This window comes from Zootoca vivipara, chromosome Z2 (assembly GCF_965207765.1).
Source record: "Zootoca vivipara chromosome Z2, rZooViv2.hap1.1, whole genome shotgun sequence".
In the NCBI taxonomy this organism is placed as follows: Eukaryota; Metazoa; Chordata; class Lepidosauria; order Squamata; family Lacertidae; genus Zootoca; species Zootoca vivipara.
The window spans coordinates 43,470,374-43,493,521 of NC_142585.1; the positions used below are offsets into that span (position 1 = coordinate 43,470,374).

At 45.1% G+C, this 23,148-nt stretch overlaps 1 protein-coding gene across 2 annotated transcripts in view; it reads right to left on the reverse strand.

Moving 5' to 3' along the window:
• ASTN2 (astrotactin 2) overlaps positions 1 to 23,148 on the reverse strand; it is a 608,691-nt gene that overhangs the window by 349,471 nt on the left and 236,072 nt on the right. For both annotated transcript variants that reach the window (XM_035112940.3, XM_088665019.1), the window contains one exon: positions 4,696 to 4,803. In XM_035112940.3, the coding sequence (XP_034968831.3) occupies positions 4,696 to 4,803 (108 nt within the window). The remainder of the gene's footprint in view (positions 1 to 4,695; positions 4,804 to 23,148) is intronic.

Below are 23,148 nucleotides of genomic sequence, written 5' to 3' on the forward strand. Positions count from 1 at the left end.
GTGTGTGTGTGCGCGTATGGGAGTGCGTTCCCCCGCCCTCCGGCCCGCTGCGCGGCCGGTGCCGGAAGAACCAGCCCAAAGCCGGGTAAGTTTGGGGACCCCTGATTGTAGGGGAATCATTTTATTTCACCTGCAGCCTGGGGTGGTTACTGCCACTGTCCATTCTTATTCTCCTACCCCATTTCCCTGCAAGTGAAGAACAAGCCTTTAGCCAACAACAACATTGCTTCTTAGCTTAGCAGCAGGATCCTGAGGAGGAACAAAACATATCCACTTAAACAAAAATGTGAGGAGTATTCATTACTCTTTTCTTCAGAGGCAGAAAGTACAAGAATGAATTGCTCTTAAATGAATTGGCTATTAAATAAAGCACGATATGAATTTATTATTTTAACTACTGTACTTGATTGGAGTTGTGCAGTTATTCTGGACTGCAGTTCTTCTCATTCCTGACCATTTACCATGCTGTCTGAGACTGATGAGAGTTCGAATCCAACAGTAAATGGACAGCTCCCATGCTATCTTTGGTTGAGTGTGACAGGTAAACAAGGCCACTGAATTTATTAACCTCAGGGGTTAACCTTGAAGTCATTCCTCACACTGGAACTCTCTCCCCACAACCAAATGAGGAGAGATGTGCTTCACATGCAGAAAGTCTGTGTAAGGGGGAGAGAGTACAGAGTACCTCCCCCTATCATCAAGAGTAGCTCCTCCCCGAGCAGCGAAGGAAGCACAGGCTCGGGGGAGGGAAGTCAGGACACGGAGAGAGAGTGCCCGGGCTCAGGCAGGATGAAAGAGCCCAGGCACCACAGACGGGAGGAGAGAGAAGGGGAAAAGGGGGAGAGGGAAAACATGGAACGCAGACCCTTTCCTCCGGGTCTGGAATGACGTAAAAGAAGAAAGGGGAGGAGATTCAGTGTCCCGCGACTTTTATGTTGGGGACGTTCGCGCCGAGGGGCACTTCCGGATTCTGCATCGGAGTAAGAAGACATGTTTCTGCACCTTCCACACTGTACATACGGTAGCAGCACCAATAAACACATTATGGAAAAGTAACCTGAGGAGCGTCGTTACTCTAGAGTAGTCGCAAGAACCCCCTGACAGTCTGCTTTATGATACAGCATAAAATGAGATGTACAGAGCTAAAGATAAACCACCAGATCCACTCCAATAAGCACTGCAGCACGTTTAACAATTGTCCTCTGTCCTGCTATGGTTCATCTGGTCTGGAGACACTTTTGCACTGCCCTTAATGGCCATTTAACTCCAAATAACCGTGACAAGAGGCCCACTATAAAAATCAACAGGAAAGCATCATCACTAACAATTAGCTGTCTCTGGTGACACAGCTTTCCATAGTAGGAATTAGAAGCTCGCCCAATTATGGTTCTCATCTGCAGTTTTAATTTTTATGTGTTTTTTTAAAAAAATAAAAAATAAAACCCACAGTTTTCTCTTAAACTGGTGGTCTCCCTTGCACATGGGATTAGCAGAGTTCCATACAGAAATAGAAATAGATGATATAGATAGATTAGATATAGATATAGATATAGATACAATATTCTTCCATAAAGGAAGAGTGGCAAAGATATCAAAACAAAGCAGGCCATTTTGGACAATTGCTTACACAAGAGACTCACTGGGACATACAGGGAAAAATGACCAGGAGCAAAGGACAATGGAGAGTGAATGCAGAGGCAGCTGTCCCTGTAAGAAAGACTTTGATCTTCAAGGTCATTTCCATCACTACCATCCCCTCACATCTAATAATGCCATCAATGAGGCAAGGTGAGGCAATCGCCTCAGAAGGGATCTACAGAGGCAGCAGTGGAGGCCTGATCTACTGCCTCCTTGGAAGCCTTCACCTCCCCCCATGCCACCTCTACAGTGAACTTTCTGCCCTGGCAAGGGAGGCATTTTGTGGTTTGCCTCAAGTACCAAAATGTATTGGGCCAACCCTGATGTCAACAGGATTGTATCAAAAAAGGGGACACCAAGAAGCAAGAGTGAAGCACCAGCATGCCCAAGATAATCCCAAAATTTACAAGAGGGAAGTTAGGTAATATGAGGGAGAACTGAAATTTTTCAATAACTACAATGGAAAAGTACAGGGAATGAAGCATGGGAAAGGGAGAAGTAGAATGCTTGGAAGGGAAAGGAAAGCTTGGACCCTGAAGAGGAGACTTCATTTGTAGTTGGTTTCCTCTAGTAAAGCTATGTGCCAGATCCAATCAAACCATGGGTCCTTCCTGAACGGAATCAGGTAAATTCAGGTGGACCAGTGTTTTGGCCATATTAGGTTGAGGTTGGACCTGATCCAACCCAGGACAATCCAAAAGTTGGGAGGTCTGGCAGTGAGGAGAGATGGAGAAGGATGTAGCCTGTGTCTCATCCTCCCCCCTCCCCCAGCCAACTGCATGTTTAATTTTGGTTGAAATGCTAATTAAAACTGTGCAAGGACCCTGAATCAGTTTGGGGCCCTGATCCAGGTTGAGTTGGATCATCCTGGGTCAGATCTATCCTGGGAAAGATTGGATACAATCTAAATCTCCCTCGGGGCTTGTCAACACTTCTATTTGCTCCACCACTTTCCCCAAGAGACCTGTCCAGATCTTCACTTTTTTGAAATATGGCAACCCTATTACTAGCAGTACATGTGAAAAGGATCTGGTGGTCTTGGTGGACCACAAGCTTAACAGGAGTCAACAGTGTGATGCAGCAGCAAAAAAGCTAATGCTATTCTAGGCTGCATCAACATAAGTTTAGTGTACCGATTGAGGGAAGTAATAGTCCCACTCTATTCTGCCTTGATCAGAACACACCTGGAATACTTTGCCCAATTTTGGGCACCACAATTTAAGAAGGATGTTGACAAGCTGGAACATGTGCAGAGGAGGGCAACTAGGATGATCAAGGGTCTACAAACCAAGTGTTATGAGGAACGGTTGAAGGAGCTGGGTGTGTTTATCCCAGTGCAGTAAAGAGGAGACTGAGAGGAGATAGGATAGCCATCTTCAAATAGCTAAAGGGCTGTCACATGGAAGAGAGAACATGCTTGTTTTCCCCTGCTCTTGAGGGTAGGAAAAGGACTCGAGGCAATGGCTTCAAGGTATAAGAAAGGAGATTCCGACTAAACATTTGGAAAAACTTTCTCACAGTAAGAGCTGTTTGGCAGTGGACCAGACTCACACCGGAGGTGGTGGACTCTCCTTCCTTGGAGGTTTTTAAGCCGTGGTTTAAAGGCCATCTGACACTGATGTTTTGTTTAATTTCTTGCATGGCGGGGGGTTGGACTGGATGACCCTAGGATCCCTTCCAACACTACAATTCTATGATTCTCACTTTCCAGAAGGAAAGATTGTGCACCATCAGCACGTGTCTGTTTCTGAAATATACCTGTGTTTGATCCAGTGTGCAACCACTGAGCCAGCTTCGCCCCAAAATGAACATATCCCTATCCATGCCAACACCTAATCACTGAAATAAATGTCACTGTGTTTTCCCAGGATAGTTGAGGCAACTTTCTGATCCTGTATCTTGCTACGCTTAAGTACAGATAGTGAATGCAAAGCACAGAAGCCACCGCACAAACCAGTAATTCGTTCCTGAGCTCAAAGCACCCTGCAACTTCATTATTTCTTCACACTCATTTTTCAAAACCACCTCTTGTCACAAAGATAAAGGAATGCAAATGCAGATTAGAACTTGGGGGGGGGGGAGAGAGAGCAAGTGTGGGACGTACACTGAAACTAAGGCTTTAGAATAATAGAGAAAGAACAAGCCTCCTAACTCTGCTTGGGAAATTTCCCTGCTCTCCTTTTCTCTCATTGCTCTAGAATTGCCTATAGCCTGGTCTACACATACAGCAAAATGAGGTGGTGGTGCAATCCATTGGTTGTATAGAGTGGATTGTATCACTCTACTGTGAAAGATACCTACTTCAGGTAAAATAAAGCACATTAAAAGAAATCTCCCAGCAGGAGAAAAGGTGGTGAATTCCTTGCCTTGCTGCACTAGTTTTTTCTCTCTCTTTTTTCTCCCTCTGCAGCCTGTTGAGATTTTTGTTAAAGTTTTTCACAATAAGCAAGAAGAAGAAAGGAATGAGAGAAAAGGAAAAGGAAAGGAGGGGGGGAGAGAAAGGAAAAAGAAACAGAAAGAATCCACTTCCAGTTAAGGCAGGTACAGACAGTTGCAGAACAGCAAGGCACACCTGATTCCAGCTGAACACATGGGCTTATAACCAACTAAGTTCAACGCAGAGTGGAGCTATTTAAATGAATGACTTTAATTAGTCATGTCTATAATTTTCAATGGGCTTACTCTGAGTAGGACTTGCCAGTGCAGGATAGTGCATATTGGGACTGGAAGGGTGACAGGCAGGGAGACCAGCAGTAGTGCCACCCTACTGGATGGGTTGTAAGTAGGAAAGCAGCCTGGTGGGCCTTGGCTCAGGGTAGACTGAGGCTGGTGGGGCAGGGCCCCATTCACCCTAGTGGACCAGCCTCCACTGGAACTGCCACTGCATACAGCCCATGGCTTGTATGATGGTTAAGATCTTAGGCCTTATCAAATGATTTAATGTTCCCGAGGCAGTTAACCATCCAGTCATACGTATAGCTTCAGCAACGTTGTTGCATCACACATCTTCACCAATTGTGGCCTAAGGCATTAAATCGAATTTGCTCCCCTCCTCACCTTTGCTACGTCGCCGGCTCCTGTATTGCTCAGTGTAGAAGGTCAACTGAGTTTCATCATCTGCTTCAGAGCCAGAGTTGCCTTTGGCACGGCCAAATCCAATCCCACCTACAGAGAAGGAAATCGGGGATTAGTGCTAGCGATCACAGCAAACAGTTGCCCAGAAAACAAGTCTGACCCAAAACACACCCAGACCAACAGGGACAAGTGAATGGATTTTTCTGAACTGCAGGCCCAAAGGAGGGCTCATGGAAGTGGCTACACCAAAGTAGGGATACCAAAGAAGGATGTCCAAATGTCAGAGTGATCTGTTCTAGTGCTTTATTAAAGAAGTCTAGACTTACAACAAAGCAGCCTGCCAGGTCTCCAAGCTTTTTCAGATGTGGGATGGACACCACAGCAAAGAGTTGGGTTCTCTGTACCCAAGCAAACGTGCCTACAATCTTTATACACAAAGCAGCAGACGTCACTTTGGCCAGGCCTATCCATCACTTCACCTGACCAGATGAGGGCATAAGGGGCAAATTCCCAAGTCTCACAGATAGTTCCCCTTTCTGGGCTCGGAGCCCAGCACCTCAAGCCCACAGATAAGCATAACCTCAAAGCAAGTGAATATAAACATATATGAGTTCATTGTCACAACAACTACAGTCATACCTCGGTTTAAGTACGCCTGAGTTTGAGTATTTTTCAGTTTAAGTACTCCGCAGACCTGTCTGGAACGGATTAATCCACTTTTCATTACTTTCAATATGAAAGTTCGCTTCAGGTCAGGTTAAGTACACTTCAGTTTAAGTACACCACAGACCGTCTGGAACGGATTAATCCACTTTCCATTACTTTCAATGGGAAAGTTCACTTCAGGTTAGGTACACCTCAGGTTAAGTATGGACTTCCAGAACCAATTACACTCATACATCGGGTTAAGTACGCTTCAGGTTGAGTACTCCACGGACCCGTCTGGAACAGATTAATCCACTTTCCATTACTTTCAATGAGAAAGTTCGCTTCAGGTTAAGTACACATCAGTTTAAGTACTCCGCGGACCATCTGGAACAGATTAATCCACTTTCCATTACTTTCAATGGGAAAGTTCGCTTCAGGTTAAGCATGCTTCAGGTTAAGTACAGACTTCGGAACCAATTGTGTTTGTAAACCAAGGTACCACTGTACCAATTAATTGTAGGGTTATCTTGACAACCAAGATGGTGTCTGCAGAGCTTCAAGAATAGTTCACCTTTGGTCAACATGCTGGACTTTTATTGTTTTTTTATCGTTTTATTGGTTAAATCAGCTCCTAATGCACACGTGATATACAACAAAGCTCTTCGCTAGTCAGTTGTCTAAGCAAGCCACTGCTGAAGATCTGTGCGAGTCTCAGATAGTTGGAGCAATAGAATAACGCCAACCACCACCCCTTAAAAAATATTGCCTGGTGTGTTGTGTTCAAGTAACCATCGGCTCCTCCCCAGAGACTGCTCAAAACTCCTCCTCAAGTGGAGAGACAGCAGGGGTGGGTGGGCTTCCAGGGGATTCTGGAGACACAGTAGGCCTAACCTCTAAGAGTTCAGGGATCTCTGAAGGCTCTTTCATCAATTCCTGAACCTGCTCTTTTCTCCCTTGCTCTTGCTGACTGGCCTCTGGCTCCTGCTCCACTTCTTCTGCCTCTGCTGGCAATCGCTTCACAGATACTGCAGGCATCAATGAAGGGATTGGTGACAGGGAAATATTTCTCTTCACTTGTGGCATGGAACCCTACACACCACTGGCACCTTCCCCAAGATCATTCTCCTCACTCTCCTCTTCCGCTGCCCACAAATCCCCTCTCTCCTCGACCTTCTGTCAGTCCCTGGCACAGTCTTATCTACCAGACCTTCCCCCAAAGTCTCCTGCTTTTGGAAATGAGAAGGGAAAGATCCCTTCTCCTGGTGATTTTGAAACTGTACAGGAAAGGGAAACCAAAGAAGAAAATCAAAAGGAAAGGCCTTGTGAAAATGTTTGGCGCACACTTCTCACTCTGTGAAGAAGGTTAAAAGGAAAGAGGCCTCTGGGGGCTGAAAGTGGCCCTTTAAACTGCCATTAAAGTATTTTTCTGTTGTAAAAATTCTTTATTATTCTACACAGAAGTGCAGCCTCCACGCTTCTTGGCAAGGGAACTGCAAATGAAAGTGCCGCCCCCTGGCCCATGGAAATCTTAATCACTTCAAGCCGAGGAGGCAGAGGACTGCACCGAATGGAGAGCAGTTAAAGAAACAGAAGCTGCTTTCAGCTGTGAGTAATACTGAGGACTGGCCCCTTTAAGAGACCTCTGTTCCAAACCAAGAACCAAAAGAAATGTTTAACCTTACAGAGCTCAGCCACACGGAAGTTGGTTGGGAGGGAAGCAATAAGGTCAAACAACCACCAAGAGATGTGAAAATCGCTTCAAAAGTGTAATGGGAACTGTGCTAAGATGTAGATCAGGCTAAACATCTGACCAGTAAAGAATAGATTTGGTCAATGAATCAAAATAAATATTGTCAGTATGCACAGTCAAGCTTCCTCTTCTTATTTTCTTAGTGCACTGACTTGAGAAGAACAGGCATACTTTTTGTCTTCACAAAAAGTGGCAAAATCCCTGCTCCCTTTTTATCAGGAGCTCCATCCTTTTACGTAAGTGCTGTATTGTTTTATATATATATATATATATTATATTGCTTAATAGACATTTGATTCCCCTGCCCCAAAAAGTCTATTTTATGATATCATATGACTTTTCTACATGTCTGGCTTCTAGCCCCCAATCTGATAGTTTCAAGTCATTTCCCCATCCTAAATATCTGGGTTGTACCTCAATATGTTTCACCCTTTGGATGTTTAGAGATCCATTTTGAGGTGGCCTGCCCCTTGCCTCACCCATAAGGGATGCAGAAGATCCACCATCCTCGCCAAGGGCAGGATGGACAACTCAACCAACAGAAGCAGATAAGGAGGGGTATTTCCATTATCACCCGACTCAACCAATGAAGACAGGGCATGGCTTTGAGAAAAGCATTCTAAAGGCACCTGTCTCAAGCTGTTGGCTATGGCATCCTGTGCCATTTTATGCTGGTGCAGGTTGCCCACCTCGCATCCAGGGCAATATCTGACGCCGTGGTGCAAAGATCCCTCCGCCCTGCCCCATGTTTCCCAGAGTTGCCAACCTTTTTACAGTGCTGCCGGCAGCTTTGCGGGGATGGAGGAGGCCGTCAGCGGCTGGAGGGCAGCTCCTCCAGCGGGGAAGAGGCGGAGGCTCTGAGCGTGGCGCTGCTTCAGCAAGGCGGGCGAAGGCAGCGAGCTGATGCCGGGAGGCACCGTATCCAGCCTCCGCCTCTTCCCACACGCCCTTTAGAACTTGGCGCGCACTTGGTGCCCTGGCACCCCGCACCACTTGCCTCTATGGCCAAGACGCCCTTGCTCGCATCTAACCATTTAACAAAGAACCAAAGTCTCCAAAGAGAGTAAGAGGAAAGCCATTTTGTAACAGTTGTGAACCATGTGAACTGTACTCAAATTATCAAGGATATGTTGGGAGAGACTGCCCATATGGTGGCGTTTTCTTGGAGCCTGTGTTTGGAGAAGCATCAGCTCAATGACCACGCTTGCAGACTGAATTCCTGAATTAGATTATTAGCAGGGTCAGTAGCTCACAAAGAGAAACAGAGAGGGGGGGTGGAAGAGGCAAATATATTGAAGTGTTTCCTGTTTGGGGATTGGAAGACACTCACTGCTTCCTGCCTCACAAAGGGCTCATAAACACTTCTGCTTGTCCTACTGCTTTCCCCTGGGAAAACCCGCTCTTTACTGCTGAATCAGAGCAAAGGTCAATTGGGTTTTCCGCAGACTGACATTTGCTCCGATTCAAGGCTCATCCACACTTCCGCTTGCCCATGCTGAGAAAGCATAGGTTCAATAGGTTTTCTGCCTGTTCTGTGCTTTCCAGGCATGGGGCTGAGCAGTTTTCTGTTCTCCTGCTGTTTTTCCCTGGAGCAAATAATCTGCAAAAAGCCTGTTTTCTCCAATTCAGCAGAAAAGAGCAGGTTTTTCAGGGGAAAGTGGCAGAGCAAATGGAAAACCTCTTGCACCCATGCAGAGAATGCACAGGACAAGCAAAAGACCTCTCAAGACCCATGCTTTCTAGGGACAGAAACACACTGAAATATGTGAAACACACTGAAATATGAGTGCTATACACAGTCATCAGTATTTAGAGAGCAAGCAATTAGTTGTGATTGTGATACTGAGGTCTCTTAGGCAAGAACATGCTTCATACTGTTACTGATTAAGGGAGCAATGGAGATCTACAGACTATACCAAGGGTTGCCAACATTAGGAGACTGACTTTGTAGAATCTAAAAAAAAATCCTACCATGTCAACATTGGCATATCCAAAGTTTGTCATTACCAAACAATTTTTATTGTATCCAATGTTATCCCTACTCAGAGGATAGCCACTATTGGCTTCTTTCTTTCTTTCTTTCTATCTATCTTTCTTTCTTTCTTTGCTGTTAATTTTTTTTTAAAATGTTTTGACTGTTTTTAATTATAATTGTATTTTTAATCATAATTATATTTTCTCTTGAAACCAACTTTACTACAGTCAAGCCGTGAATAAATTTTGTTAAATAAATAGATTGAAAATAATGGACATGACTAACTTGGATCCATTAATTTAAGTGGGATTACTCTGAGTAGAACTTAGTTGGATGAAGAACTCTTGGGGGGGGGGGGTTAAAAGACAACATGGAACTGTATGCATTATCACTTTCTATTATTTCATTAGTCTTCCAAGTCTTGATTTCTACTCTTTACCAATTGAAAGTTAACGCAGTAAAACTCCTTCATCTCAAAGTTATCTTCCATGTCATTCTCTGCCTTCTACAAAATAAAATAAAAATCCTTCCAGTAGCACCTTAGAGACCAACATAGTTTGTCATTGGTATGAGCTTTCATGTGCATGCACACGTCTTCAGATACACTGAAACAGAAGTCACCAGACTCATATATATAGTGGGAGGGTGGGGAGGGGTATTACTCAGAAGGGTGGTGGGAATGGGTGATTGGCTGATAGGTGTGCCTTCTACAAAACAGAGATGCTAAAGTAAAAAACACAAGGTAGGGAAAAAGATGTCTGGGGTGGTGATGTAACAACAACCAAAACCCTCTGTAAAATTATATCAAAGAGAAACAACTCATTATTCTGGGTGGCTGCTAATTGAAGCCCTCTGGCTATGAACTAGCAATGCCCGGGCTGCGACTTGCTGTCACTCCTCCACCTCCTGGTAAGCTTTTGCACTGGAACAATGGTGGGAGCCATACAGCCAATATTAATAGAATTGTTATTTCCCTGAAAAAATATGGCATGAGAGCAATCTGACTAACACAAAGCCCTGCACATAGTAAGCTTCTGGGTCCCCACATTAAAACTCTTCCCTGGTCTCCTTGCTGGCCTTAGCACAGGCATCCCCAAACTGCGGCCCTCCAGATGTTTTGGCCTACAATTCCCATGATCCCTAGCTAACAGGACCAGTGGTCGGGGAAGATGGGAATTGTAGTCCAAAACATCTGGAGGGCCGAAGTCTGGGGATGCCTGCCTTAGCAGAATTAACTTGACCAGTTAGCCCAGGCGATATTACATTGATGTTGTATTTTATGCTGTTTTTAAGCTGTTTTTTAAGTTGTTTTTAATCAATATTTTATATTTGTTGATAGCCACCCTGAGCCCAGTTTCTAAACTGGGAAGGGCAGGGTATAAATAAAAATTATTATTATTATTATTATTATTATTATTATTATTATTATTATTATTAGGCATGGTGGTTTGCTTCTGGCTTACTGCAAAAGCTTCAGACCTGGAAGATCATGTAATAAGCAAAGCTTATTCCCCACACTGCAGAATCTCCCATTTCTGCATGCAGATACAACTTCTTGCAAAGCAACAGTGTGTTCTTTAGTTCTGAAGCCGTTTCCCCCCACACATTCAACCGACAAGGGACAGGCTCTCTTTAATGATACTTGTGCCTGGTAAAACATTGTTTCTAATTTTGATTTGGGGAAAGAGTTGGGGATGTCTTTAAAATAAACTTGTGTTAGTTGCATGCCTTGAGCCCTAGCTTTTATCATTTTACTTTTATATTGCCCCCAAGGCTCTCAGCGAGCTGTGTGTGCATTTGTGTGTGCGCACAGACACACACAGCTAATCTTCACAACAATCCTGGTGGGTTCAGCTGAAAGAGTTACTGGACCAAAGTCACCAAGTGAGCTTCATTTAAACACAAGCATCCCTAGTCTCAGACAGACATTCTAACCAGTGCTGTTGCCTTCCTTCAGTTTTGAGCTACTTCTTCAGACATTAACACACACACACATACACACACACACACCAGCTTGTAGGTATCTTGACGCTGGTTGCTAGGACCTAGGGCCATTCATAAACACATCACCAAGTGTACAACCTATGATATCATATGCTGCCACTGGCAAAGTTCATTTTGAACTATTGGCACCATATAGAGCCTGCAATTTCAGAATAAATTAATACAACATGTTGGAGAGAAATACGCAATGAGACAAGGGGTCCTTAGGCTACAATTTCTTGTCGTCAGAATAAGGGTGCTGTAAGGATACAATAGTCTCTGCGTAACATCTATTAAATGTTTGAGAGTGTGCATTTTAAGGCCTAGATCTGGGATCGGGGTCAGGGGTAGGAATCTATGGCTAAACTCAAACAAAGTGAGCAGGAAAACTAAGTTCAGCACGTATCCACATTGGGCACCCCTCATTCAGGAACGTTTTTAATGTGTGACATTTTAATGTATTTTTAATTTTTGTTGGAAGCCGCCCAGAGTGACTGGGGAAACCCAGCCAGATGGGCGGGGTGCAAATAAATTATTATTATTATTATTATTATTATTATTATTATTATTATTATTATTAACCAAAAGCGTAGTGGCCCAGCCAATAGATCTATAGCAATGGCAAATAAAAATGTGGTGAACAGGGCTAGGCTCTGCCCTGTTTTTTTATTATTATTATGAGGAGTGGGAGGGAAGGCGAGGCACTCTGCACCCTCCCCTTAAAAAATCTGGCACCATACCTGTTCGCAAGTGCACAACTTAGGGCATTAAAGTGCTCTCATGAATTACCCAGTACCATTCAATTCTTGAAGGAGATAGCAACTGCCTGGGCTGGATTTGTTCAGTGACTGGGGGGAAATTCTCATGTTCCTTAGCTACAAGGAAGCTCTGCGCTACCTATGCTCCCTAGTTGCAGCCTCTACAGGTTCAGGAGTGGAGGAAGAGAAGCAGGTTGTGCTGAAAACATTCTCAAGGACGCTTGCAATGGGGAGAGAGAAAACAAGTGGGGATGTTTATGAAATGTAGGAAATTCTTCAGGAAAACTGGAGTTAGATGGTAGCAAACCATTCAGCCATGAACTGGAGACAAATATTTCAAGGGGAAATGTGTTGCTGCTTCTGCACAGACAACAGATCCTGGCAGTGGCACAGATTCAGCTGCACTCTCAACACACTCTTCTGGCAGCTCTGAAAAGTTGCTAAGCTTTGCAATACTTTGGAAAATGTTCTCCTGTTTGGAGAATATCTAGAAAGGTCCTCCGCGGGGAAATTTGGGGCTATATCTAACCACCTTGTTTTGCTGGCCCAGACATCCAGTTACCTGAAGTGGAGTCCAAATGGTATCTGCACCTCTTGCTGGGGGTCTTGTTGCACCATCCATTTCTGCTTTTATCTATTTCCCATCCTGTGGCTACTTCATTGTGGCGACTGAAGCAAGCTGCTTCACTTCACCACATGACAGGGCTGGTCCTGCTCCTTGAGCTCAGGCTGCTTCCACGTCCAGCCATTTCCCACTGTAGGGTCCTAACTGCCCTTGCTGGAGTGGTGGTCTTGGAGAGTAGCATGCAGACATCACAGATGTGTGAAGCAGGACAGCGTAGGTGGCCAGACGCCTGATATTTATGCCAAACCCAACTGACCAAAGGCTGATGTTATGCACCTATCCCCACTGGGCTGGGGGGGGGGGGGCGCTTTCACACTGAGTTTTTCCTAAAGGTGTCTGGGGGCAAGGTTCTTTTTGTTTTTACTTCTGAAACATTTGGGGGGATACCCAAGATCTATTTATATTTTATACCTCCACTTCTTGTGCAAGAATGATGTTGTTTTGGCTGCTTAAGGATCAGAATTTTGAGAGTACTATTTGTAGGTGATTTATTTTCAGTTTTCTGCTACAAATGCACTTTAACAATTTATTCTTGGGGGGGGGGGATGACCGTGTAGTCCTGTGCATCTACAGCAGCAAGACCACAAGTAATATTGTGATCCCTTTGAGAATTGTCACTGCCATAAGCCAGTTAGTAAAGCCCAATAAACTAAATGTTTCATTAAACTAGTTTCTGTCTCTAAGGGGCCACAGCACTTTTTGCAGTTTTATATACATCTCTTCTTGCAGGAAATGATCCTCCGCAAGAATGTAAGTTTTATATCTGTAATTTAGTCAAGGCAAACTGTTGAGGCTCAAACGACTCAAAACCCACCTATGTTAAGATGTTTTAATGTCTAGTTTAAGCACTTAATTATTCAGCTAAAAGCAAGACAGCTCACTGGCTAAGGGAGCATTTAATGGACTGCTGCTACACAAAAAGCACAAGCCAGAGGAGGAAGGGGGGTGCTTTTAGAAGACTGCAGCCCATTGCCCAGCTGCCTGCCATTCTTCACCCCTCCATTTTTGTTCAGCTGCTGGTTGCGCCTCCATGATTGATGGCGCTGACAGGTTAAATTACCCAGGCCACACATCTTCAGAAAGTCAGTGACAGGGATATTGCATTTTCTGATTACCTAGAACCTGCACAGGTTTTTAAAACATGGGGATGGGGCAGAACAATATGTTGCTGCACAAGCTGGAAAGGAAATCAGCATTCTGACTCCCTGGGAAGAGGCAATGGTAATTCATTTAACAGGAAGGAAGGAAAAAAAATATTAAAAAAATTGAATGTATTTCCTTTCCAAGCAGCTGCACTAGTTAAGATCTTGAAAGGTGGAATAAGCTGAGAGAGAAATGGGGACCCATTGAGTATCATGGTTGAGCTTGGGTCTCTCTGGTCGCAGTCCAACATTCCAACTACTACTGGCTCTTTATGGATGGTAAAAAGTGAGAGATTGGGGGGATGAGGGATGGGGGGGAGGGGCTGGGGGCTGGGCTTCAGTGTCACAATAGGGGAAATGGAGGGGGGAATTTAACTTGGCCACATTACAGCTGGGAGGTTGAGCAGTTGTGCAGTGAGAATGATGGGGTGTTTTGTCAGTAAGCAGTGAAAGGAAATGTGTGTCTACTCACAAGTAAGCTCTACTGAATTCAATGGGGTTTATTCCCAGGAAAGTAGAAGTAGGTTTAGTTGAAGTCAGTGGGGCAGACGCAGGCATGGAGTTGCACTTGGCCCTCTGAGTGGGGAAGCAGATGCAACTTGACACTTGTAAATTACAGTACAGTACAATACAATACAAATTCAAATACATTTTTTGGCATTTCAGGTTAAGACATTTTTTGAATTATGGTGTTGGAGGTGACTCTGGAGAGTCCCATGGACTGCAAGAAGATCAAACCTCTCCATCCTGAAGGAAATCAGCCCTGAGTGCTCACCATAGCTGCCAAGTTTTCCCTTTTCTCGCGAGGAAGCCTATTCAGCATAAGGGAAAATCCCTTAAAAAAAGGGATAACTTGGCAGCTATGGTGCTCACTGGAAGGACAGATCCTGAAGCTGAGGCTCCAATACTTTGGCCATCTCATGAGAAGAGAAGACTCCCTGGAAAAGACCCTGATGTTGGGAAAGATGGAGGGCACTCGGAGAAGGGGACAACAGAGGATGAGATGGTTGGACAGTGTTCTCGAAGCTACAAACATGAGTCTGACCAAACTGTGGGAGGCAGTGGAAGACAGGAGTGCCTGGCATGCTCTGGTCCATGGGGTCACGAAGAGGTGGACATGACTGAACGACTAAACAACAACAACAACAACAACAAGTTAGTGGGATAGATTTAAAAGGGACAGGAGTGAGGCTGTCGAGGGTCACAAGGCACTCAGTTGTTCTGCTTCACCCTGTCTATTCCCTAGAGCAGGCACGTCCAACAGGTAGATTGTGATCTACCGGTAGATCACTGAACGTCTGTGGCAGATCACTGGTAGATCACTGGCTCCCCCCAAAGCAGCTCAACAACTTTAGCTCCCCTAAAAAAAGCTCACATTTTTGCCCTGAATCCCCCCCAAAACAGGGCTTTCCTCCTCCCTAAAAAGCTCAAGAACTTCGACCTGAACCCCAAAAAACAGGGCTTTCCTTCATAGAAAAAGTTCAACAACCTTGACCTGAACCCTGAAAAAGGGGGTACATCACTGCCAGTTTTTAACTCTGTGAGTAGATCGTCGTCTCTTGGGAGTTGGCCACCCCTGCCCTAGAACAATGAGTCATTAAGAACCCTTTTTGGTAAGATGGAGATTAAAAAGGAAGCCACTGAGGCAGTAACGTCCTTGTCCGTGTCCGCTAGGAGGAAGCTCATTTGGCTTTCTCTCAGAGCCATGGGTCCCAGTTCTGGCATCTTGCTCAGCATCTGTTTGCAGATTCTGCTGTGCAAAGGGCAGTCCAAGAGAATATGATCCAGTGAGTCTGGTACTCCCTGATTGCAGGCTCACAGGCAGGCTTGATAAGGAATTTGTGAGTATCTACCTGTGGTCACTGCGGAGGGGAAGGCATTTAGTCTACTTATATTACACTTTAGTTAGCTGAGACAGATTAAATTGTTTAATAAATTTTTGTTCTACAAAATTTTCACCATTCTTTCTAGTTTGGCCTGGCTTATAAAATAAATTCCTGGCAATTTTTTTCCCAAAAAAATATGTTTAATAATTTTATGTTCTGTAAAAAAGTAACCCATCCTTTCAATTTTGCACTTCTATCTATACTAGCAGTTCGAGAGCACGTCAAAGTGCAAGTAGATAAATAGGTACCGCTCTGGTGGGAAGGTAAACGGTGTTTCCTTGCGCTGCTCTGGTTTCGCCAGTCATGCTAACCACATGACCTGGAAGCTGTCTGCGGACAAACACCAGCTCCCTTGGCCTGTGAAGCGAGATGAGCGCCACAACCACAGAGTTGTCTGCGACTGGACTTAACTGTCAGGGGTTGTTTACCTTTTTAACCATACTTATACAGCTTTAATTTTAGAGAAAATGTGCTGATTCAAAAATTATCTGAACTGTAAAATAACAGTTGTAACAATATGTTAAAGGTAAGTAAAATTTATCAGTTAGACCCCTAAGTAGTAGCAGTTGTCAGGACATGACCCTGTTTGCCTCTAATGTAATTCCATCCCTACATCAGACATAGTGATATATTGGTATACTAGTGTCATTCAGCCCGTTCAGTAAACGGGCGCTAGAGGAGCGGCGGGGCCACAGCCTTTAGCAGTGGGCACTTCGCTGAGCCCAGCTGGGCAGCGGGCGCCCGGGAGAAGCTTGTTTCGGCGACGGCGGCACGGGGGGAGGGGGCGACTGGTCCTTCCTCGGCCGCCGCTTCCTCAAGGGCACTCCGCTGAATCGCGGCCTTCTCCTGGGTGCTCGCTGCCCAGCTGGGCTCAGCGGAGTGCCCCGAAGAAGCGGCAGCCGTGGGAGGGGCCAGCCGCCCCCCCCACATGCCCCTGCCACAGAAAGAGGCCAAATTGTGGCCTTCTCCTGGGCGCCCGCTGCCCAGCTGGGCTCACCGGAGCGCCCCAACGAAGCAGCGTAAATGGTAGGCAGAGGTGGGGGGGAGAGAGCATGTATGTGTATGCGTCCTGTCTCTCCGTCCAATCCCTGTGTCCGCGGGGCACATGCGCAGTAGCGCAAACCCAGGGACACACAGAATACTGGACGCAGAGACACTTGCACTTTATTATATAGGATTGTGATGTTTAAGCTGGTGATACTCCCCAACCCTAGACACAGCAGCAAACGTTATGTGCATGCATGGATTTCTTTCTCCATGATTTACTCATGAAAACGGCTGTCACGGTCCGGTCGGCGGGCGTCAGGACCAGAGGCAAGATGGTGGTGAAGAAGCAGGGTCGAGGAGCAAGGCAGAGGCGAAGGTCCATGGGGCACGAAGCAAGGCGAAGGCAAAGCAAGGGTCCAGGAACAAGAAGCAAGGCGAAGGATCCAGGGACAAGAAGCAAGGCGAAGGTCCACAGGGCAGGAGCAAGGCGAAGGCGAAGCAAGGGTCCAAGGAGCAAGGAGCAAGGCGAAGGATCCAGGAACAAGAAGCAAGGCGAAGGTCCACGGGACAGGAGCAAGGCGAAGGCGAAGCAAGGGTCCAAGGAGCAGGGAGCAAGGCGAAGGATCCAGGAACAAGAAGCAAGGCGAAGGTCCAAGGGTCGAGGAGCAAGGCGACAGCGAGGCAGGGGTCCAAGAAGCACGGCGGCAACAAGGCAAGGGTCCAAGGAGCAGGAGGCCAGATGCAACCAGGCAGGGATAGCGTTGCTGTGGCAAAGAGCTGAAGGGAAATGCTGGGCTTTTATCCCTCCCAGCTCCTGCCACCAGGTGCAGTGAGATCTCAAGTGGCCTCACCTGGGTGATTACTCCTTGCCTCTCCAGCACAAGCTGAGGGCTTCACCTGTGTGGCCACGCCTTGCTTCTCCAGCACAAGCTGAGGCATGCCCCAGTCCTGCAAAGCACTACAGGCCCCAGAGCCTGACTCCTGCCCATACTCCTGACAACGGCAGGGGGAAACTGCATGGCAGAAGACCACCAAAAATTTCATTCCATGGCATGATCCATGAAAACTGCAGGGAAATGCCAGTGAAAATGGATTGCTTTCCGAAAGCAATGAACACAGAAATGAATGCTAAACCTCTGCTGGATTCCATTAGATTTCCAAAAGTAGCTTTAACATTATGTGAAAGAACACATAAAATGTGGAAATCACCAGGGAAGAAAGAAAGAAAAAGAACTCTCTGAATGCAGCCCAGGAGTCTTTGGGGGGGGGATCTGCAGCTATTAATGTAGCTTCTGCCAGAAACACATCTTAATCAAGGTGTTTCTTCTCTGTAATCCTGTTTCCTGATTTACAAGCTTGATAATCCACTCAACAGACTAACATGTGGCCACGGCCGCGCCTACAGGGCCTAATTCCAGCTCTTGAAGCAACAGCAGCAAGTAAGCTAGGTAGTGTCTTGTCATCATGGTTCTGTCCTGGGCCTGTTATTCAACATCTTTATAAATAACTTGGTTGAAGGGGATGCTCATCAAATTTGCAGATGACACCAAACTAGGAGAGGTAGCTAATGCCGGAGAAGACAGAACTGGGATTCAAAAAAGACCTTAACAGATTGGAGAACTGAGCCAAAACTAACAAAGTGAATTTCAATAGGGACAAATGTCAGGTTCTACACTTGGAACAACAACAAGCAACACATCGCCTAATAATATACTGAAAATATTTTTATAACACTACAGTGGAACCTCTGTTTACGAACACCTCGGTTTACGAATTTTCGGTTTACGAACACCGCGGACCCATCTGGAACGGATTAATTCACTTTCCATTACTTTCAATGGGAAAGTTCGCTTCAGTTTATGAACGCTTCAGTTTATGAACAGACTTCTGGAACCAATTACACCCATGCTTCAGGCTAAGTACGCTTCAGGTTGAGTATTCCACGGACCTGTCTGGAATGGATTAATCCACTTTCCATTACTTTCAATGGGAAAGTTCGCTTCATTTTATGAACGCTTCAGTTTAAGTACTCTGCGGACCGTCTGGAACAGATTAATCCACTTTCCATTACTTTCAATCGGAAAGTTCACTTCAGTTTATGAACGCTGCAGTTTATTAACAGACTTCCAGAACCAATTGTGTTCATAAACCGAGGTACCACTGTATACTGTTTCAAAATTCATAAACAGAAGATATATAATATGTGCATGGAGTCACAAACTAATAAGAATCAAATAAATGTTCCATGAACAGGAATGGTAGGAGTGCTAAGTCACTGTCAAAGATGACTGAAATGGAGGCAGAATGCCTTTCCACAGTCAATATCCTACAAACGTGAGGTGATGGGTGCTCCAAACGTTGCAATAGGGTGCTCCAAGCACAGCAGCAGACAGTACAGTTCTTCCAGGATAATGAACTCTTTCAATGATAAATCTTCATCAGCTAGCAATAATATGAAATGAAAACCATTACATTCAGGTACAGTCCAGTGAAAGAAATGGCAGGCCTACATGTTAACCAACCAATAATAAATGCATACCAAATTAATAGTCCCCAAAGGTACATCAAATGACCACGGATCAGCTATCAATAAAAAGTGTAGCAAGCTGATGCTGTTGGCAAAACTCTAGTGGCAATATCAAGGCTCTCAACAGGTGGAATGAATCACATAGATTTAAAGGAAATTTAAAGGCACAGTATCCGAAATATAGCAAAGAACATACCAACAGTAGCCACCTTGACATAAAACTTAAACAAAACAATTAAAATCTAATTCAGTATTCAGACCCCCGAGGTGCAGAGATTTAAACAGATAGATCAGTCTGGTTTCTTGTTGGTGCAGTAATTTGACATAATCTCTCCTCATCCCAACTTTTTTCTGATTAACCTGTAAGACTGTGTAGAGTAGATCTGTATCTGCATGATGGTGTTCTACAAAGTGCTCAACTAGAAGTGCCTTCATGACTTGATTCCTAATGTGAGCTTGATGTTCCCCAATATGGACACTGACAGCCCACGTAGTAGATCCAATGTAAATGAAATGGCAAGAACATCTAATTAAGTACACCACATATTTGGTCTGGCAGGTACTGAAGTGGCGGGTGGTGAATCTAAAGGTAGACTGAGCATCGTAGATATCTTTCGTCTGTAACACAAATGGGTGAGATACACACCTGCCACATTTATGATGACCCATCAAGCTAGAACTAGTGGGAGAACGTGCCAATGTAGGGTCAGAGTGGACCAGTCTTTAACAGAGCGAGTTTTTCTGAGGCCTGAGGTCTGCCTGCGGGGGAACGTAATTTCTTATGAATCTTAGGTAAACAATAAAAAAAATAGGTATGTGGGGATAAGGTGGCAGGAGAAATTCAAATGTGTTTGTCAATAAAACCCATGGTATATGTGTGCTGCAATACTGTTTTGAGGAGAGTGGTAATAGAGTCTGTGGGATCTTTAGTAATTTTAACATAAAATTGGGAATCAGAAAGTTGATGAATCTATGTAATCCAGTCTATTCATAAAGATGATACCCCCTCCTTTATCAGCTGGTTTAATGATGCTGTTAGTATCATTAAATTAGTCATTCAGGCAGGCACGTTGGGACTTGGTTAAATTGTCCTGTGTCCTAGGGCCCCTCTTTTCGAGTTTGTAGAAATCACAGATCACCAATTGAGGGAACAAAGTGATGGAAGGACTAGAACTTGGCGGGATAAAGGGTGATTTAGGTCTAAAAGGCTGTGTTTGCTGATCTCTGAAACCAAACATGTCATCTCTTTGACACTCTTTGGAAAGACTTATTGGCGACTCCTTTGAAGTTTAAAATATCTACTTGCAAAGGATTTGTAGTCAAATATTTGTTTAGGGGTGACATTCCTGAAACTACTGAGATTGTGTCAGGATATTTAACTGAGATTTTTAAAGTCAAATCTAAAAATACTTAATTTTACTGAATGGTGGCTATTGAGTCTTTTTATACGCTTTAGGTGTTTAAAATTTCTGGATTGCCAATGTCGTTTCCTCCCCTCTTTTATGATTTTATTGTCTAACTATGCCAATAAAGGCTGAATGAATGAAATGAATGACTCTTCACCACCAGACTCAACTCTGCCTCTTTGCCTCCCTTCTTCCACTCACCAGCTTCTGCCTCTGATTCTTGACTTCTCTCTGCCACAGACTCTCACAGCTCACTAAGCCCTGTTACCCCTTCAGCTTCCAACACCCCACCCTCCCCATCTCCCCCCTCTGACCACTCACCATCATCCAACCAGTCCACAACAATTTCTATGCAGAGCAAGAAAACACTGGACAGAGGTAAGCCTAAGAGGAGAGAGGTATAGATGGAAATCCACCACTACTATGACTCCTGCTATCTTTTCTTTTTGAAAAGTCAGCAAAGAGCACAAATATTTGCTTGCTAGAGAGAGGCACACAGCCCCACTACTCAGTTAGGTCACTAGCCCATCTAGCATCCTGTTACAGTAGCTAAACTTATAATGTTGTTGTTGTTGTTGTTGTTGTTGTTGTTGTTGTTGTTGTTGTTGTCCACTGCCTAGTAACTTCCCTTTTCACAGTGAGAGAACTGCTAGAAGACCCTCAGAGGTGGACCTTAGTGTCTGAGCTGAATGATGGGGGTGGAGACACTCCTTCAAGTACACTGGGCCAAGGCAATTTAGGGCTTTAAAGGTAAGTACCAATACTTTGAATTGAAATGTACAGTGGTACTTCTGGTTGCAGACAGGATCCGTTCCGGAGCTCCGGTCGGATCCTGAGGTTTCCGCAACTGGAGGGATCGCTTCTGCGCATGCGGCAAAACCCATAAAAATACTTCCGGGTTTGCCGCGTGCATATCCCAAAGGATGTGTAACCAGAGGTGAACGTAAGTAGAGGTACCACTGTAATTCATGATTCCTTACAATAAATCCCTGAAATGCTACCACTACACTGGGAGCCTGTGAAAATCCTTTAGGACTGGTGCTATATGGTCTCAGCAGCCACTCCCGGTCACCAGTCTAGCTGCCACATTCTGGATTAGTTGCAGTTTCTGGGTCACCTTCAAAGGTAGCTCCACGTAGAGCACATTGCTGTAGTCCAAGTGGGAGATAACCGGAACATGCACCACTCTGGCACGAAAGTGCACAGGCAAGTAGGGTCTCAGGCAGCATACCAGATGCAGCTTGTAGATAGCTGCCCTGGACACAGGATTAACCTGTGCCTCCAAGGACAACAGTGAGTCGAAAATGACTCCCAGGCTGCGTACTTGGTCCTTAAGTAGCACAGTTACCCCTCTCAAGACCAGGGAGTCCCCCCACACACACACACCAGCCCCCTGTTCCCCATAAATAGTAGTGCTGTCATGTTGAGAATCAACCTCATTTGCCCATGAGAAGCCAAAAAGCAGGACCTGAGTGGAACAGCACTCTCCCTGCTTCTGTTTGCTAGTATGCAGCCTCCAACAATGCAAAACTCTGGAGAGCCACTGCCTATTACAGTACTGTAAGCAGTACTGATTTAGATAGACCAGTTGTTTCGCTCATTATAAGGCTGCTTCCTATGTTCCTTTGTACAGTGCTGTGTGATGCCATGTGGAAAGCCCATCACTGCCCAATTACCCTGATCACAGCATTTGCATCCCTCTAGCTTCACTTGCAAGACTTCCCAGTTGAAGCAGTTTGCATATTCTGGCCATGACCCTTCTATTGAGTTCAGTTCACTGCAGCAGCAGGAGTCAATCAAAGGGCTTCCTAATTAGTGGCCCAGCCTCTGCAGACCGAGAGCTTTTCCAGGAGAGCCACCATAGCTGCCAAGTTCTCCCTTTTTTAAAGGGAAATTCCCTTATGCTGAATAGGCTTCCTCGCGAGAAAAGGGAAAACTTGGCAGCTATGCAACACAGTGTGTTCTCTTGTGACAGGGGAAGATTAGTTTCAGGTAAGGTGGCAACTCAGCATTGCCAAAGAAGGACAAAAGAGGCTTTATATTTGCATGAGATTGGCAAATGCTCCTTTATTATTCCAGCAGGATTATCCCAAAGGCAAGCCAGCAAGCGAGACCTGAGTGCAACATCACTCTCCCCACTTGTGATCCCAACTGACATTCAAGGGCTTACAGCCTCTGATTATGGAGCACTCTCTGCTCCCCTCACCCAACCCTCATAGCCGCTCTCCAAAATGGGAGCTTTTGGTGAATTACAGCACCAAAGGCCTGAGAGACACATTAGGCACAGCCCCGATCGTAGTAAATTATTCCCGTTGGCAGAATGAGCTATTATCCACTTATTTATTTTAAAAGGGAAAGGAGCTCATTTAACCTTTTTATTTACCTTTGGCAGTCAAGATAAACACCATATTTCAGCGCCAGCTCTTATCCACCTAACAGCTTTATACTTCTGGGGCTAAACTCTGCCAGCTGCTTTTAAAGTAGGATTTCCCTTTACATACTATTTCCCCCTCCCCCAGCTGTTTGTGGCTGTTTAAAGGATGCAAGCACAGAATAAACACCACTGCCTGAACCTGCACAACTACGGTATGTGTGGGTGCTGTGGTACTTTTTCATGGCTCATAAGCGGACTCCTGTTGAAACCCTGAGGTGCTTTGTTTTTCTTTATTCAGAGTATCTAGACCTCAGGCAAGCCCTCAAGGACACACAAATTTGTTTTACATGCACACATTAAAGACAGTCTTGTGT